General features: G+C 36.2%; 1 protein-coding gene across 1 annotated transcript in view; it reads left to right on the forward strand.

Annotated features, from left to right (window-relative positions):
* The first annotated feature begins 686 nt into the window (after positions 1-686).
* Positions 687-18,881, forward strand: part of GMI1 (gamma-irradiation and mitomycin c induced 1) — a 78,205-nt gene continuing 60,010 nt past the window's right edge. Inside the window, exons 1-10 of the mRNA XM_086458621.1 lie at positions 687-887; positions 1,022-1,365; positions 1,466-1,495; positions 2,534-2,620; positions 2,791-2,846; positions 10,484-10,567; positions 12,424-12,496; positions 13,872-13,927; positions 14,034-14,136; positions 16,235-16,303. Coding sequence (XP_086314747.1) covers positions 1,027-1,365; positions 1,466-1,495; positions 2,534-2,620; positions 2,791-2,846; positions 10,484-10,567; positions 12,424-12,496; positions 13,872-13,927; positions 14,034-14,136; positions 16,235-16,303 — 897 coding nt within the window. The 5' untranslated portion in view covers positions 687-887; positions 1,022-1,026. The remainder of the gene's footprint in view (positions 888-1,021; positions 1,366-1,465; positions 1,496-2,533; positions 2,621-2,790; positions 2,847-10,483; positions 10,568-12,423; positions 12,497-13,871; positions 13,928-14,033; positions 14,137-16,234; positions 16,304-18,881) is intronic.

Here is an 18,881-nt window from a genome sequence, read left to right on the forward strand (position 1 = left end):
GTCGAAAATGATTGGCATCGCTATTGGTTAACTTAAGCATATGAAGAAAAATGAAAAAAGGGTAATTTGGGTATTTCAAAAACATTATAACCTAAGATGAGGTTGAGAGACCACTAAGAAATAAAAAATTTACTAATTGGACTATCAAGCAACCGCATAAAACTTAGGGACTAATTAGAAAGAAATCCTTCTGCTAGGGCTCTTTAAGTAATTTTCTCTTAATATTTTGATCCACTACTTTCTAAACCAACATACCAAAAATAATCTTGATTGGAGATTAATATTTGAAAAGCCCAAGATGAATTCTTCTTAAACAAAATGCTTGCAAAGAGGTAGGCCAAACATTTTTGACCAGTGGACCCAAACTTCCTTCCACATGTCCTGCAAAGAGACTGGAATTCGTTTTGATTACCAACTCCCTGGTGTACATGTCAAGAATATCCATCCCGCACTTGCCAGCTGGGTCCCACATTAAAGTATGTCTACGTGTCAGCAAAATAGAACCACCCATTGCACCTATCTTACATATTAAGTAAGAGAGTTTCTATTAAAACATAAAATTTTACTTACAACACACCAATTTAAGGTAAATTCAAAAGGATTGGTGTGTTATAAGTGAAAGATAGTGTGCCAATAGAATATGTCATTAAGAAAATATTGGTTTAATTTTCAGTTTCACCAAGAAGGCGCTTTGCATTTCCTCAGTCTTCACTCTCCGTACTTCCAGATACCCAAATTCGGAATTCGGAGCAAAAAACAGCAAAAACTCTAAATTCTGAGCAAAAACCCTAACCCTAAGAGTTCTCGAAGGCGATCGAAAGTTTTCGCATTTCTCCACAGCTTCAAAGCTCATTCATCATTTTTACCACAAGATCTTTCTAAAAAAGGTTACAATCTCTTTTCTACAAGCTCTTGATCGGCATTTCTATCTCTTTCAGAGGTTTAATCTGCACTTCTATAGATATTTATGCTCTAATGTGAGATTTTCGACTTAAATTGAACTTCCTCTGTTTTGTTTTAGTGGAAATGGGGCAGAGGAGGCTTGGGAAGAGACCTCATTCTGAATTAACGGAGGTGTTGGATGATGTAGAAAGGGTTTACAAGTTCAAGATATTGTTACCTAACGGTGCAAGTATGGGATTAACTTTTCATGAACCAAAGGACGAAATGCAGCTCGACGAATTCGTCGAATCGCTTAAACATGAGTACTTTAAAACTGTGAAATCGGAAGGATCGAAGCCGAAGAGGCGAATATTGTGGAAAAACAAAGAAATTTTCTTGGAAGATGTTTTTGGTAACAAGATAAGAACAAAATTCTCTTTCAAACGTTTCAGTCCCAATAAATGTTATTTGATTAAACTTCATGTGAGTATTGTAGTTGATTTACTTGTTTTTGTGTTCTATTTCGGACTTCAGATAACCACTTTTAAAAATTAATGGTTTTGTTTTCTTGAATTTGAATTAGGATGGCGCGGAAGAGATTGATACTTTCGAGGTGAGAAGTTTAGAATTTTGGGTTATTGCTTTCTTGCTATGTCATTAGTAAAATTGTTCGAGTTTGTAATCTTGTAGCTTATGAGTTTCTTGTTATATATTGGAACTTGGGTGTTGGGTAAAATTTCTCAAATTTACCCTGCATTGACCGTCTTAGGATTTGATTATTTGTCGTTATGTCAACATCTAAACTCCAATTTTTATGTATTTTTTTTTGAACGATATTGCTGCCCCAATTATGGAATTTTCCTTTGTAATGTAATTGCCACCTAAACTTAGAATTTTTTCTTGTGGCTTGTGAAACATTATTTCCATAAAGGTCAGCCTTTGTGATGATTTTTAGTTTAAAGCCGTTCTAAATAGACTTCCTATGACACTGTGTTGACCTGGCAGTGTGAACATAACCATAGGTTTTTGGAAAATGCTGAAGTGACTACGCAGGACAAGACACTGTGCTGATGTGGAGGTGTGCACAGAACCATAAATGCTTTTCCTCAAGAGACGAGTGAAAATTCTATGGTTCTGTGCACATCTCCACATCAGCAAAGTGTCTAATGCAGTGTCCTATGGTTCTGTGAACATAACCATAGATTTTTGGAAAATGCTGAAGTGACTATGCAGGACAAGCCACTGTGCTGATGTGGAGGTGTGCACAGAACCATAAATGCTTTTCCTCAAGATACGAGTGAAAATTCTATGGTTCTGTGCTCCACTTCAGCAAAGTGTCTAATGCAGTGTCCTGCGTAGTCACTCAAGCACGACTCTAGATTTTTTGACTCAAGATACAAGGAAATTTTTTTTTGGTTATGTGCACACTGCTACATCAGCACATTGTTGAGCACAGTGTTGTAGGAAATCAGTTTAGGATTTTTCTTTAGTTTAGTATGGGATGACTTCCATAAGTTTTAAGCCATGTAGTCTTTATTTGAATCTCGGTTAGATTTGTAAAACAAACAATCCTATTGATACCTTTGTTTGCTTTGTTGATGAGACTATTTGATGTCTATGATGGGTAGGAATCTTCTTGTTGGTTTTGCAGAACATGTGGGATTTAACACCAGATACAGATATGCTAATGGAGCTTCCAGAGGAGTATAACTTTGAGTCTGCTTTAGCTGACTTAATTGTAAGTTAAGCATGTCACTTATTGAGTGATGGGTTTGGGTTGTAAATTTTGAGATCTTTGTTTGCACGGTCATTTATTTTATCCTCATTTGTTCCTTGTTTGTATTGCCGGGATCTTTGTTTGTGCAGTCATTTATTTTACCTTCTCTTGTTCCTTGTTTGTCTTACCAGGACAATTCTTTGCAAGCTTTATGGTCTAATGGTCCTAATGAGAGGAGATTGGTTAGGTATTTTATTTGAAGTTACAGCTTTTGTCATTTTGTTTGACTATATTGCAATTGTTGAAAGCTTAACGAATGATGTTTATTTGGCCTAATTTAAAATACTTTTGAATACATTTTTTTTCTTCTTTCTTTTCTATTTTTGATAGGCAAGCAGGTTAGTGGTCAGTAATTATAGTTGCTATTGCATGTTGGTGAGGCAGATTGATATCTTGGTTTTCGTCGTTTGTATAAATATTGAAAGGTTAGTGAGGTTGCTAGACTGTTGGCTTGTAGCGGAGAGATTTCTCATTTTGCGGATATGAAGGATGAGAGGTTATAGGCTGGTTTTAGAGTTGACGAGTTCTTAGTTAAGTTGTTCTAGCATTTTTTGCTCGATTGGTTCTGCCTATTTCTTGGAGATTGTAGTTTGAGGCACTAATGTTCATTCTTAGGTCCCATTTTTTTGTTTGTTTGTTGTCGTGGAAAAAGATCTTGACAATGGACTTGTGTCACAAGTCTTTGTGCTCATTTTCTATGTTAGTTTGGGGTTGTAGGGTTCATCCCGTCCAATATATGCTCATTGTTTGAGTCATGCTTTTCGGTGGGATTCACGTTTCTTGATGTCAAGAAGGTGTTGTCGAGCATGTTCCCCTTTGGGGATAGGGTTGTACATTCGGGTCGAACTGAATCAAACCTAATTTTCGGGTTTTGATAAAATCGAAATTGAATCAAAATATTCAGGTTCGGATTAAATGGACGAATCCTTATGCCGAAATCGAAATTTTCGGGTTTTGTTCTATTCAGATTTGGTTAGGTTTTTGACTCCAAGCTCATTTAAAAAATAATTTTCACCTTACGCATAGATGATTTGACATCCTACAATCTTAGTGGTAGTTTCTTGTTATCTAAGTTCTTCAAGTCTCGTTCGATATGTGGTGCACTCAAGTAGATTACCATTTTACCAGTGAGGGTAATATAATTTTGACTTTCTTTCTTACAGATAAAATTGAGAGAATAGATTAATTCATTAATTAGCCCTAATTAGGCTTTAAACGTATTACAAACATCTAAGTAGAGGAAAGTGTGTGTTTGGTAACACTTCTGAAGTCTGAATGGAGGTGGTCCACCTTTAAAATTCAGACTATAGAAGTTTCATTTCCGTATGTTTTGCTTCAAATTTAAGACTCCATAACCAAAATTCAGAAGTTTTGAACCAGTGATGGAGAGATGCTAGACGAAACTTCTGAAATCTGATTTTTTTTTATTATTCTTAAAATACCCTCCTTAAAACCTTAATTTCTATTACTTATCCTTTCTTTATACGAACATTAAAACCCTTATTTTTTAACTTTTCTACCTCTCATTTCTTTTCTACCTCTCCTTCCTCTACAACTGTATTGTTAAAGTCTTTCCCCTTTTTCTCGTTTCGTGTTTGAAAACCCTATATTTTTATACGAACTCCAAAACCCTATATTTTTCAACTAGAAAATGAATAATTATTTATTATTTAAGTATTATCTTGTTGGACTATAATTTCTCAAGTATGAATTCAAATTGAAAACAATACTTTTGGGGTATTTGATGTGTTAGAAATCGAAATCAAATGTGTAGATGGTTTCATTATGCATAACATGTTATGTTTTTTAGTTAACAATTTATTAGAATTACAAAAGGGCATTATTGTCAAAATGACCATTATGTTTTAAAATTTTATTTGTAACCATAAGCTTTTAAAAATGATAAACAAACAACTTTTCAAGAATAAGATTTCAGATTTCAGATTTCAGATTTCAGAAAACAGACTCCAGACTACAGATTCCAGATTTCAGAAGTGTTATCAAACATACCCTAAAAAGGACATATATAGACTTATTTTAATACTCCCCCTCAAGTTGGTGCGTGGATATCAATAACGCCCAACTTGGACAGAACACCTTCAAAGGTGGTTTTACTAACACCTTTAGTAAGAACATCAGCAAGTTGTTGAGATGTAGGAACAAAAGGAGTACAAATCTGTCCAGAAACAATTTTTTCTCTAATGAAGTGATGATCAACTTCGATATGCTTCGTTCTGTCATGCTGAACCGGATTTGCTGCTATGTTAACAGCTGATTTATTATCACAATATAGTAAGAATGAGACTGGCATAGGAAGATATAGATCAGCTAATAAGATCTTGAGCCACAGCAACTCACACATTTCAAGTGCCATGGTTGTGTATTCTAACTCATCACTCGGCCGAGAAATCACATCCTGCTTCTTACTGCGTTAAGTTACCACCAACTTTAGTACAGTACCCAGAAGTAGAACATTTATCAGTCATTGAACCAGCATAATCTGCTTCTGTCCATGCCTTAACACGAAAATGACCATGATTACTGAACAAGATACCTCGATCAGGATATGCCTTAAGATATTTGAGAATATGATAGACTACAGTCAGATGAGATGTTCGAGGCGAGTGCATAACCTGACTTACAACACTAATAACATAAGCAATGTCTGGGCGAGTCATAGACAAATAGATTAATTTTTCCACAAGTCGCTGATACTGCCCAATATCTGACACACTCCCCCTCAGAATCAGCCAACCTATGATTCTGCTCAATAAGAGTATCAGCGGGACGAGAACCAAGCTGACTTGAGTCACGGAGTAAATCAAGGACATATTTTTGCTGAGAAAGAAATATACCAGATTGAGACCGTGCAATCTCAATACCCAGAAAATAACGAAGATGCCCAAGTTACTTAATCTCAAATTGACGGTCTAAGTAAGTTTTTACCTCAGTAATGTCATCATCATCATCTCCAGTAAGAACAATATCATCAACATAGACAATCAGAGCAACAGTTTTACCCTAAGAATGACGCAAGAAAAGGGTGTGATCAGCTGAACTCTGATGAAGGCCAAACTGATGCATAGCCTTAGTAAAGCGCTCAGACCATGCGCGAGGAGACTGTTTCAGGCCATAAAGAGAACGACGAAGAGACAGACATGTGTAGGAGAAGCAAGTGTAAGAAACCCAGGAGGTTGACCATATAAACCTCTTCCTGAAGATCACCATTGAGAAACGCATTCTTGACATCTAATTGATAGAGAGACCAGCCTCTGATAGCTGCAACAGACAGAAGAACGCGAATGATGGTCATTTTGGCAATCAGAGCAAATATCTCCTGATAATCTAGCCCATAAGTCTGAGCATAAACTTTGGCCACCATACGGGCCTTATAATGAGCAATAGAACCATCCGGATTATGCTTAAGTGTGAAAACCTAACGACATCCCACAGCTTTTCTTCCAGGTGGGAGAGGAACAAGTTCCCAAGTCTGAGTCTTTTTAACAGGAGTCAACTCATCAATCATAGCAGCTCACCACTCAGGATGTGTAATAACATCTGCAACAGTAGTAGGAAGAGAAACAGTACAAACAGAGGCAAGAAAACTTCGATAGGAGGGTGAGAATGCAGAATTAGATACATAATTAGAAATAGGATAAGTACAAGTGCGCTTACCCTTACGAGTGACAATAGGATGATCATCACAGGGAATAGAGGGAGGCAGATCTGGAGGCAAGGAGACGAGTTGGTCTGGCATAGAAGTGATGGTAGTATCACATGGATGCCGAGAGTAAACCTGCAGAGGAGGAGGTGACAAACCGACAAGGGGTAGAGAGGAAGGAACGGGTAAGGGAAGAGGAAAGGAAACAGGAAGGGGATCATCCGGGGAGGCTAGGGGAAACCACTCAGATTGGGTGCCAATAGATCCATTAAAGTATGGGGTATGCTCAAAGAAAGAAACATTTCGAGAAATAAAATGTCGTTGAGAAGGAGGATGGTAACACCGGTTGCCTTTCTGGGTAGAGGAATAACCCAAAAAAATACATTTTATAGCCTTAGGGTCAAGTTTAGGATGAGTTTGGTCAAGAATTTGAACAAAACAGACACACCCAAACACATGCAGAGAAATGAGAAACAGGGGACGATCTGGATAGAGCCGAGAAAAGGGCGTGGAAAATTGAAGAACCCGGGAGGAGGTTTGATTAATAAGGTAAACCGCAGTAAGAATGACATCAGCCCAATAAGATTGGGGCATGTTCATACCAATAGAAATGGCACGAGCTAACTCTAGAATATGATGATTTTTTCCTTTCGAAACAACTATTCTGTTGAGGAGTCTTAACATTAGACATTTGATGTTCAATGTCAGACTCTAAACAAAATTTTAAGACCTCGCTATAGGTGTACTCAGTACCATGATTAGATTGGAAGGTTTTGACGGTACGACCAAACTGGGTATGAACCATAGCAAGAAATTGTTTAAAGATCCTACAAACTTCACTCTTGCGTTTCATAAGATAGACTCAAGTGGTACGACTGTGGTCATCAATAAATAAGACAAAATAACGAAAACCAAGAGTGGATGGGACTGGGGAGGGACCCCACACATCAGAATGAATTAGGTCAAATATAACATGTGCAGTAGTATTCATACTAACAGGGTAGGAAGAACGCACATGCAGTGTGTTAGTTAAGGATAAAGAAAGTGTAACAGGAAAATGACCTTGACCAGTTATAGAAGACAAAGAACTATTAGCAAGGCGAACCTTGCGATGACCAGAACAAACATTATAAGTTTTAAATAGGGAGGACGTACCGGTTATGTTATCGGAGGCACTAGAATCAATGATCCATGGTGAGGAAGTGGGGGAAACACTGTGTGTAGATGCAAAAGTACCTGAGTGAGCAAACGTAGAAACCGGTTGAGATGAAGTCTCTATCTGATTGAAGAATTTCCTAAACTTGTCAAGCTCAGCTTGGGATAGAGATACCGAATCTGATGAGGATGTAGTGGTTGAAGGAGGTGCTGAATCAGTAATTGACTGAGAAATTATATGAGCTGAAGATCGATGAGACTGTTGATATTGCTGATTAGGACGATCATAAAGTGCATAACTTCACATGATCCAACTTTTCACAATGATCACACTTATGTCGTTGACGGGTAGGCACAGACCCGCTGGAGGGTTGTGGAGAAGATAGGCGAGCAAGCATAGCAGAGTGATCTCTTGAAGTATGAGGTAGGACAGCTGTATAACGACTCTCATCAGCCAAGACATACGAATATGTTGTCTGTAGGGATGGAAAATGATCCATACCCAATAAATGAACTCTTGCATACTCAAACTCATCCCGGAGACCAGTTAGAAACTGAAAAATCTGATTCTTGTCCATAATCAATGCATATAATGTTTCATCAAGAGGGTCCTTCTAGGCATACGACGAGGAATAGAAGGTCAGCTCTTCCCATCGAGTATGTAGCTGTGATATATAGGTGGTAACTGAAGAGTCTCCTTGTGAAAGACGAGAAATGTCACGTTTCAAGTTAAAAATTCTGACGTTGAGAATAAATGTTCTTTGCGAAATCCCATATCTGTTTTGCTGTCAAGGAAAACATAAAACCAGCCGCAATTTGTGGTTGCATAGAAATAACCAACCAAGAATGGACCATAAAATCATTAGCAAACCAATGGGAGTAAGAACTGTCGGTCTGTACAGGTTGTTTGTCTGTCCCTGTGAGGTAACTGATCTTCCCCTTTCCACCAATGAACATTTCAACTGATCGTGCCCAAAGGAGATAATTAGGACCGTCTAATTTCACGGTAGTAATTTGAATGCCTGGAGAATCGGTTGAGGGAGAAGGAGGATCATTCGATCCATTACGATTACCAGTGATCGAGGAATAGGATATTTCAGAGGCCATCAACGAATCCAAGTACTGTGATTGGAATAGAATTTAAGCAAGATAAGGGCACAACTCCCTAGGATAAAGCGACCGCAGCACCCTAAAGGTGACAATACACGATCAAAAAATTTCCGTGAGAGCTGATTAAACACTACTGTGTGTTACCCGAGTAGTCATTCGCGCAAGCGTAGAAACTCAAGGAATAATACTGCTGTTAGAACAACCTCAAGTAGCACCTTGCTGTAACGACAGGCTTCCGTAGGTATGCAAAACAACTGCCGCCACTTGCTGTGACCTCAAAACTTATAACAGCAGTCTGCTGTGTCACACAAAAGCTTATAATAGCAGTCTGCTGTGTCGCACAAGGCAGGGGAGTTGATTTCAAGACTTATAATAGTAGTTCAAAACCTATAACAGCAGTCTGCTGTGTCGTACAAGGAAGAGGAGTTGATCGCAAGGCTTATAGCAAGAGTTTGCTGTGTTGTAAGCTGAAAACGATCACCTGCTGTGATCGCAAGGCTCAAACAGCCACCGACTGGTGTCGTACAGATTTGAAGATGCTATTTTGGGTGTCGTAAGGCTTGAGCATGGCGATCGTGGGTGTCGTAGGTCCTAAACGGCATTACTGCTGTAAATACAACATCACTTGTGTGAATACAGTCTGATCGCAGGCTCCTAACAGGTCTTAACTCCCTATCGCATGATGTGATTAGGGTGTGTATCGATAGATAACCCCCGTAGGGGTGATATTAATTGAAAAAACAGGAGGTGTAGGGTGTTGTTTAAGAAATAATAGTACGATGGAGTTGATTGTAGAACAAGTGGAAGCTCGATGGAGGTAGAGAGGGAGGCTTTGATACCAAGATAAAATTGAGAGAATAGATTAATTCATTAATTAGCCCTAATTAGGCTTTAAACGTATTACAAACATCTAAGTAGAGGAAAAGACTAAAAAGGACATATATAGACTTATTTTAACACTTACCTTTGAGAAGATTGTAGATGAAGCCAAGGAGTTCTTCGTTCTCCACCACATAACCAGTCCATTCTATCGGCTTTCCAACGTGGTTATTATCTTCCAATCAATGGTTTTCAATAATGGGATCCAGTTCATTGTTAGACTTCTCAAGGAATCCGGCACGGGCTGTGCCATGGAGCAATACCATGTACCACAATAGATATCTAATCCATCAACCGCAAGCTATCAGATATTTAAAGCTCAACTTCTTCTCTATTTGTCATATTAAGAAATCGAATGGGAGGGATTTATTTATTTATTATTTTTTTGTTTGAAAAACCTGGTTGGGAATCTGTTTGGGTTCGGTTCCTATTTCAGTCTGATTCCAGGTTTGGTTTCCAGGTATCATTTTTTATTTTTGTGAACCACTAGTTGGGGGATTTGGAAAGAGCGGACTAGTCGCGTCTTTGAAGGAAACGAGCAATCCCTCCAAGAGATTATTGTCTCAATTTTGGGATTTTTGGTTTTTTATTGTAAAATCTTCAAGGAGTTTAGGGGTATTTTCTTTGAGGGTTTCTTTCATTGATGGGAGCAGATTTGTCTTATTGAGATGGCATATGCTGGGGTTTGGGGTTATTGGATCTTCAGGTGTGTGTATTTTTAACTTGTTTCTCATGCTGGTCAATAAAATTTTTTATGGGTAAAGGCAACTTCAATAAATTTTATACTTGTCAGAAAAAAAATGCTATTCCAATACTGGGGTCAACTTTTTTGTTTGAGTTATTGTTTCTTGGTTTTATGTGCAGTTGTGCACATTACTCTTCATGTATGGTTATATTTTGTGGAAAATTGGTACTCCACATCAATCTTTTTTTGTTGCGTTTCAACTTCTCTAATTAATCAGGAAATTCTAAAATCTTTTAGAGTTGTGATCCTAATGTCTCCATTTTTTCTTGTATAGAGTGACAATTGATGATGGTAGAATTTCAATTTTTGATACTGGCCCTGGAATGGATGGCAATGATGATAGTTCTATAGTGAAGTGGTATGCTTCTTAACTCTAGTTAATGGACACTCTTAATATCTTGTACTATTATATCATTTTACCTTTATTAGATAAATCAATTTATTAACACATGCTTAATGGGTTGATCTAGGACTCATCTGTGACCTAACTGGTTTGTATTGATCTAGTTGGGACTGTGTCTATCTACATTGACAGTATGGGAACCAGTGGTAACAAAATGAATGCGCCGTATTTTGGCTATTTTGCTTAAAAGTTCGGTGGCGAATGTCCTCAAATTAAAAGAAAATGCTGCTCTCCTAAGTAAAAATGTTTTTAGAGACATTTGTTTTTATTATTATTATCTTCGTTTGGAAGATATTCTTGAGTTTTGTATTTTTAGTAAAACTGGTATTGCCTATCAAAAAAAGAAAAGTAAAGCTTCTATTAATAAAACCGAAAGGGTGCTCGAGTACCAATGCACAACATACAAGAACTACATCGAAGTCAAATTACAAATATGATCCCATCTAACTGAGGAGTCTTCGAAGAAACACCCACACCCCTTTAAATTCTTTAAACACCTTTCCTCATAAAATAAATAACCCAAGATTGAGATTAAATCCAGCACCGATTGCTTCTTATGTTCAAAGATATGACTATTTTTCTTCGTTCTAGATGCCCCAACAAATCCATTGAAATCTCTTGGTCATCAGTCTTTCTTGAATTCTCGTCTATCGATGGGTATTCAAGTTCTTCCTAATTTCCTTTTTTAGTACTTAATGACATCAGATGACATCCTTATCTCAAAATTTACCACCCACCTTCTTACAATTTGCTTTTAGAATGCAAAAATCAGGAACCACCTCAGTACATCTTTGAACACAATTAAAATATTAGACCTATTCCATAGACAGTTTTAAGAAGAGTATGGTATTATGTGAAAGTTGACAATGTGTAATGGGTTAACAACTTGGTTCAAGCTCTCCACGACTAATTCTGGGTGCTTCTGAAGGAGCGTACCATAATGGTTTTAAGGGTTGTAGACAATGGGTAATGCTGTAAACCATTTGTAGGTCCTTTTAATGAATGCTACATTGTTTTTGTGAATCTCTTCATGTGTAGAACTTGGGAAGGGAACATAAAGATATGTTGAAACACCTTTAGAACATAAAGATTACAGATATAATCAATCTATCTTGAAAATTTCAAACTATTTTCAGAGAAAAATGGAACTCAATTACACTATCACATTTCTTGTGTAGTTATTTGGAGAATTTTGAACATAAATTGGTGGTGTATTGTTGTTGAATAAGAAAAAGGAAACAATAATCAATTCTGTAAACATTATAGTACAGCTTTTATCTCCTATATAATCGAGTTTTCATGGGAATCACTTTAACTGTCTTGGTATATTTTTCTTCAATAGTGGTTTATTCATTAATAATTTTGGTAGAATGAATAATGTAAACAAAACCAATTCTATTCAGAATGGTTACCACTCAGCCCCTAAGATCTGACTTATTAACATAGACATGAATATCTCTCAGCATCGTTTAAAGAAAATAGAGGAAGAAGGAGAAGAATAAACAAAAAATCAACAATTGAAGTTGAATGGTTGGAGCATCATTTCACATGTTTACTAGCGGTTGAGCAAATTTCTTATTCTTTTTTTTTTTTTCAAAGACAATCTTCAATGTAACATGCCATGTAACACTTTTGTAGTCAATCTTTTCCACCCATTCTTTTCTGTTATGATGTTTGATGTTACTTGTAGAATGTATAAATATTTTCCCCTTCTGTTTTTTGTTTTATTCTTTGACTTTTGAGACGTTGACGGTAACATCCATCTCATCCATTTTAATGCTGTTGTTATATCTCGAAATTTTATTTTCTAGGGGAAAGATGGGTGCATCACTTCACAGGTCATCTAAAGGACAAGCTATAGGAGGAAAACCACCTTATCTGACTGTAAAGTTCTCTTTTCCTTTAAAATTTAACTGGCAAATTTTTTTTTTTTGTATAGATTTTGGTCAAAATCTATGTTCTTTTCTCTAAATATTTCGGTGAATGGTAATACCACTAACCTTGAATAAGAACCGCAACTTTGTCTGCTTGCTTGTTAAAAAAATGTAAGATTTTGGTGGAAATATTTTGATAAACAATACAATTTGACCAAAATATTCTTTTTTTTAATGATTATTCTAAAAATATTGATAAAATAAGTAAAATAGTAATATTCCTGTAATGTAATTGGCTGTTGGAATCTCAGATACTTGTGCCAATGTACAATGGAATGATATTGATATTGATTTGCACACTTTTTTTGGTTGTTTAATGTTATTTAATTACCTATGAGAGTGTTTTCATGTTATTTTTTCCTCTTTTATCGTAGTTTCATTAAAATCCCCCAATGGTTCCACCGTTTCTTGAAAATATTATTAATTTCTACGCTGTGCCATCCCTGGCGATGAATCAACATTTCGAAGTGCTTTTTTCATGCGTATTCTTGATGAACCAACGTTTATATATATATATATATGTAGGAGGATCTATTTGGGAAGTAAGAAGCTCCTTTGACATCTCTTAATCTGCAAAGAATTCTCGATGTGTAAACACAGAAAGAAATGACTGATATTTGAATAGGACAATGAATGGATCTGCGGGATCCCTAATGAATTGGCTTATTTGAAATATGCCTTGTTCTTTGGAAGATCTATCTTGTGTCTAGTGCTGCAAGAACTCTGCTGAACGCCCAAACCAAAATTTAACACCATGCAAGGATCCATAGTGAGGAGATCATTTTCAACAACATATCCCATTTATATATTTATGGCCTTAAAGAAATGGTTTACAAGTTGTACAATTTTTTTTTTCTGGTAAGGATCTACAAGTTGTACAATTATGGACTGCCCATTTTCATTGTTAACTTGAATGCCACATTTGACAGGGTCGGAATTTTCAAAAGTGGCTAATTTTTTTGTTGGGATGATCTCTTTACCATGGAGATCATCCTAACTCAAAAATGGTTTGCAAGCCCATTTTCATTATTAACTTGAATGCTACATCTAATACAGTTACAAGTGTCAAAAGAGGCTGATATTTTATTAGGATGATCTCTTTACCATGGATATTGTATGGGATGGATAAGGATCCCCCATGTGTTGGACCCCTTTCACCTTTTATAGACCCAGGACAAAGGGTCCCTATCGCCTGGTGGCGCTATTAATGTGTTTGCTTGTGTGTTGTACATGCCTCTTCTCTAAGATTGAGTTTTTTTTTACTTATCTGTACAATGGAATTTGAGCTTTTAGTTTCATTTATTTCTTTTTTGATTATTGTGCAGCCTTTCTTCGGAATGTTTGGTTATGGAGGTGCTATGGCCTCGATGCATTTGGGGAGGTTTGTCTTCTCTAGAGAATTGTTTATACCTTTCTATTAACTTAATTTTGATCTTAGTACAGTTGGATTAAATTCCATTTGTTGCTCATTTATTGTTTTCATACAGACACGCTTTAGTTTCTTCCAAGACAAAAGAGTCAAAGAAAGTCTACACTTTACATCTAGAGAGAGAGGCTTTACTTAGCAGTTCTGGTGAAAAGACATGGAAGGTATTAGTTTTTCTTCGGTAGGAAGTTCTATGCTCTTGACAAGTAATTGTATTTAGTATCATTTGATTAAAAGAGTAAAGCACAACTTTCAAAAGCCCGGGTTGAGTTTGGGCCAGCCCGCCCAGGTTGCAGCCCTACTATTTTTGTTAGTCTAGAAAAGAAGAAAAGTTCAAAGGGGGGCATGCCATCACTTTGAGAACACATAGACATCTCAAATATTCACCAATTTGATAGAGGGGTGTCTCAATCACCCAAAAAATTGTGGTGTGGTGGGGGCATAGTGCAACAAGGTCAAAGTGGGCATGTTATCGGTTTGAAAACGAAGGTGGGTGTATCTCAAATATGTAACAAAGTGTTGAAGGATGTCTGAAACCACCCAAAATATTGAGGTGTTGGGAAAAAGATTGAAGTATGGACCGAAGGAGGGCAGAAACATGATCAAAGGGGGCATCTCCTCTGTTGAAACACAAGGTATCTCAAATTATTACCAAAATGCAAGGGTAACTAATGTTCCTGGCTCCGCCCCTGGGTGCATGAATTTTGTGAAATGTTATGACTAAGGACTCTATTTCAAAATTGTGGCTTTCCTAGAATGCGTTCAATGACATTGTATGGTGATAACATAGTAACGATAAGTATTGTGCACAACCTAGTCCAACATGAGGTTGATAGTCATGATAGTCATTCATTCGGGAGAAGACCATGTTTTTTTGTTGTTGCTAGGTAGAAGATTTTTTGTTAATAAAAGAACCGGTTGAGATAACTGGCAAAAGATTACAAGAAGAAAGAGGCACACCTCTCTGAAAAGCAGCCCAACAACGAAGTTACAAATCCAAGACCAAATTACAAACAACATCCCATCTAAATAAAAAACATTCAAAGAGAACCCCTCTAAGTTTCTTAAAAAACTTGCTCCAAAGATACAAAAAATATAGGATAGAGTTAATAATGGTTTGCATAGAGCACTCCTTGTCATGAAAGATGACAACCACGTTCGGTTCGTGTGTAACCCATTTGTAAAGACATAAGGCAACTTGCAAAAGTTCTCACTGGAGGAATTTGTGGTACTCAATTTCATGGTTTTTGGGTGAGCTGTGCATGGTTGACAGTTATACACTAACTTGAGGGGGTGTTGTAAAGGTAGAAGTCATTTTACATTTATGATTGATAAGTTTGTCTTTTTTTCTTCTGTCTAGGGCTAATCTGTCACCTCCAATATAAATAGAGATCAATGGGAGTCATGAATGATACTAATTCCATTTCTCCTCATTCAATCTATCTCATTTTTCTCTCCTTATCTATTTTTACTCCTTTTCTATTTAAAATTTCCACTCATGCTTCTCACGAAACTTTTCTGTGTAAAATATTTAACATCTTCTGTTGGTACAAGAGTGATCAAAGGAAAGTTGGAATCCTTGTCCCACACTACCTTTTCATAAAACTTGTGAAAAACCTTCCTGGGTTCTTTTGTAATTATTACTCAATACACTAATACTCCTTATAGAATACCATAGAAATCCCTTTTGGACCCCCGAGGCCTTCTTACCCACTTAGAGATTTAGTAGCAATTAATCTTCTTCAAAACCATTTCAAGCTATACCGCTTTGTTGTCATTAACAAAGTGAAGCCTAAGCCATTAAAAAGTTGGTCTTGAAAAACAATAAATTGAAGGTTTTTATAGAAGCCAGGGTTGTTCATCTTAATTTCTTCCTCCTTACTCAAATGATTCCCTCCTGAATTCCTCCCAGATAATTCATTCTTTTTGTAGCAGTTGCTCAAGTATGAGAGACTTTAGGAACTCCGCTTTCTGTTAAAGCATTTCAGCTTCTGTTTAAGAGACTCCCTTCTATCTTTCCTAATGAGTCCTTGCTGGATATGTTAGGGTTAACCTCCAATTTCTTATTGTTATTATCTGTTGGTGGATCTCCCTTCTATCTTTTGCCTCTGTTTGCTAATTTGCTGATTGTCTTAAAGGGACCTTTATTTATTTATTTATTTTTAATTTGCTTTCATGAATTTCTCTTCTCGTCCAATTTATTATTGTTCATATTCTCCGCCTTCCTCTGCATTGTTTTTCATTTTATTATTCTTATTGCAGACTGATGGTGGCATAAGGGATCCATTAGAAGATGAGATTAGTTTAACGCCTCATGGAAGCTTTACGAAGGTATCATCTTTTGCATTTTCTTTGAATACTTCTTTGCTACTTTACGCTCAATTTGTTACTTTCCTTAATTTTCATTTTTTATTTTTCTGTTTGCCTTTTTAAGTTTTTGATGGGGACGTCAGGGATCATTAGCATTTTCTATTAAATTATTAGATTTTATGTTTATTTACAGAATTTTTTGGTTTCTTGTTTGATTTTTGGTGCATTCAACTTGGTGTTGACATGGAAATCATTGGGGTGATTCCAAGGTAAATCTATAATTTTTTTTCCTTGATCTCTTTTTTTGTCTTAAAAAAAAGTGGGATGCTGTATTTCCAGGATTGGATTTCATATTCGAATGAACCTCGTAATCGTAAGAAAGTGGGTTTTTTAGCTATGGGCCTAGCAAAAGCAAAATTAGGATAGGTTCCGATAGGATTTCCCCCCTTCAAAATCGGACGTGAGGGTTTCCTCTCATCCGGCTCAAGTAGTTACACCAAATAAAGATAAAGAAAAGGGGTTCTCACTTTGTAATTTTTTCCTTGTTTGCTTATATTTTCTGTTTTGAACCCATCAAGAATTCAATAATCTCTTAAAGAAACCAACCCATAAAATACTGTTCTCTTTATTTTCAAGAAATATTGAATTCTTGATTGTCTTGACCTCAACCCTTAATCCTTAACCTACAAACCTCAACATTTAACTCTATAAACCTAAACCAGTAACCATACTTATAAAATGCTATAACCAAACCCTTTTGGGCTAACCCTAAACCTTTTCGGTAACGCTTTTGTAACCTAAATCCTTACCCACTCCAAAATTAGATTCCCTACACCCTTATTTCATCCTCTTCCCTCTTCGTCCCGCTTCAGTTGTTGATCCCTCTTTCTTATATCGAATGAAAGAAGTTGGTTTTCATTTGCAAAATTCTCTAGAAAATGCCTTTTCATTCCAGAGTACTAATAGTGTAGTGAAAGCATGTGAATCAGTAGATTCGATAGGTTGTGTTCAATGGAACACTCAAAATCAATTTAAATCAATAGATTTAATTGATAAACAAGTAATAGCTTAAAAGAAAATAAAGTATTAAGCTAAAAAAATAATAAAGAGAGAAAAAATAATTAAATTGATGATTGTTTTTATTATTATTATTAATTTTTGGATTTGAAGCTCTTTATATAGATAAATCCATCATAGCAACTTAGAATCCTACTAAAATACCAAAAAATTAACATTCCTAACCTATGTATGACATAATACTAATTTTCTAATCCTATTAGAACTCAAATTAGACGCTTCTAAACACTTCTAATTATATTTAAATAATAAAAACGAGTTTAAAACAAATTAGGAACTAACAAGAAATTGTATTCATAACAGAACTATGAAATAAAAATAGAAATCCTACTAAAACTCTAATTAGGATTGTAGATGTCCTACATCAAATCCCCTGTTCTTGAAGGAAACTCATCCTCGAGTTGTTCTTAAAGACAATTTTTTTTCTTCTTGTTTTCCATTCATCTCTCAGTCTAATCTACTTCCAGTGATATCCGTTCTTCAGACTTAGATTAGAGAATATAACTTACCAGGGCATATCATCAGGCAAATTCTTCACATAAACATTATTGTTTATCTTTTTCTAGATATGAAGGGGTTCAATTTTCTTCAACTTGGTCTTCTTGTAAATTCTGGCGGGAAAACAATATTTACTAAGATAAACTATGACCAAGTCTTCTTTTTCATGACTCTTGAATCTTCTATGCTTAGCGACATCAGCTTTGTACTTGTTGTTAGAAGCTTCAAGGTTCTTCTTCACTTGTTCCTTTAATGTATCATACTCTTTCAGACTCATCTCATAATGGTACTCTTTCAGATACCAAATTGATGTGGTGTTGTATATTCTTCATGGCAGACGATGAATATAATAATTCTGAAGGAAGAATATAAGTAAATTCCTTAAAAAGGGGTTGCACTTGAGTAGGAGGGTCTCGGTTGGAAGGTTGCACTACCACCACAAACTCTTGGCTTGTTTTCTTTAAGTCCTCGTTTATGTTAGTAGAAATAAAACATGTTTCCTTTTTCTTGGTTGGTTGGGCAGTCTTGGGTTTTGCATAAGAAGGTGTAGGATCACTTTAACACTATTATGCATGAAAGAATAGGTGTTCGCTTTGCCTTGGTAGGTGACATCATTATCATGAAACCAAGACCTTCCCAAGAGGATGTGACATGCTCTCATGGGGATGATGTCACATATAACCTCATCCTTATATTTCCCAATGCTAAAAGAAAGAGAGCATTGGCTTGTTACGATCTTCTTGCACTCATCGTCCACCCATCCTACAGAATAAGGTGTAGAGTGTTGCGTAGTGGGTAGCTTGAGTGCATTGACCATGTAGCTTGAAATTATATTTTTCGAACTTCCACTATTTATAATCAATTGGGACAACTTACTTTGCGCCTTGCATGTAGTTCGGAAAAGACTCTGTCGAGTTGAAGGATCAATATGTTGTACTGGCAATAAGTTGCGGATAAGACAATTAAGATGTTCACCTTCTTTAAACTTCTCGAGTAGGACTTCCAATTTAGTTTTACTGATGAA

This window comes from Akebia trifoliata, chromosome 11 (assembly GCF_017979445.1).
Source record: "Akebia trifoliata isolate Shusen 1 chromosome 11, ASM1797944v1, whole genome shotgun sequence".
Classification (NCBI taxonomy): domain Eukaryota; kingdom Viridiplantae; phylum Streptophyta; class Magnoliopsida; order Ranunculales; family Lardizabalaceae; genus Akebia; species Akebia trifoliata.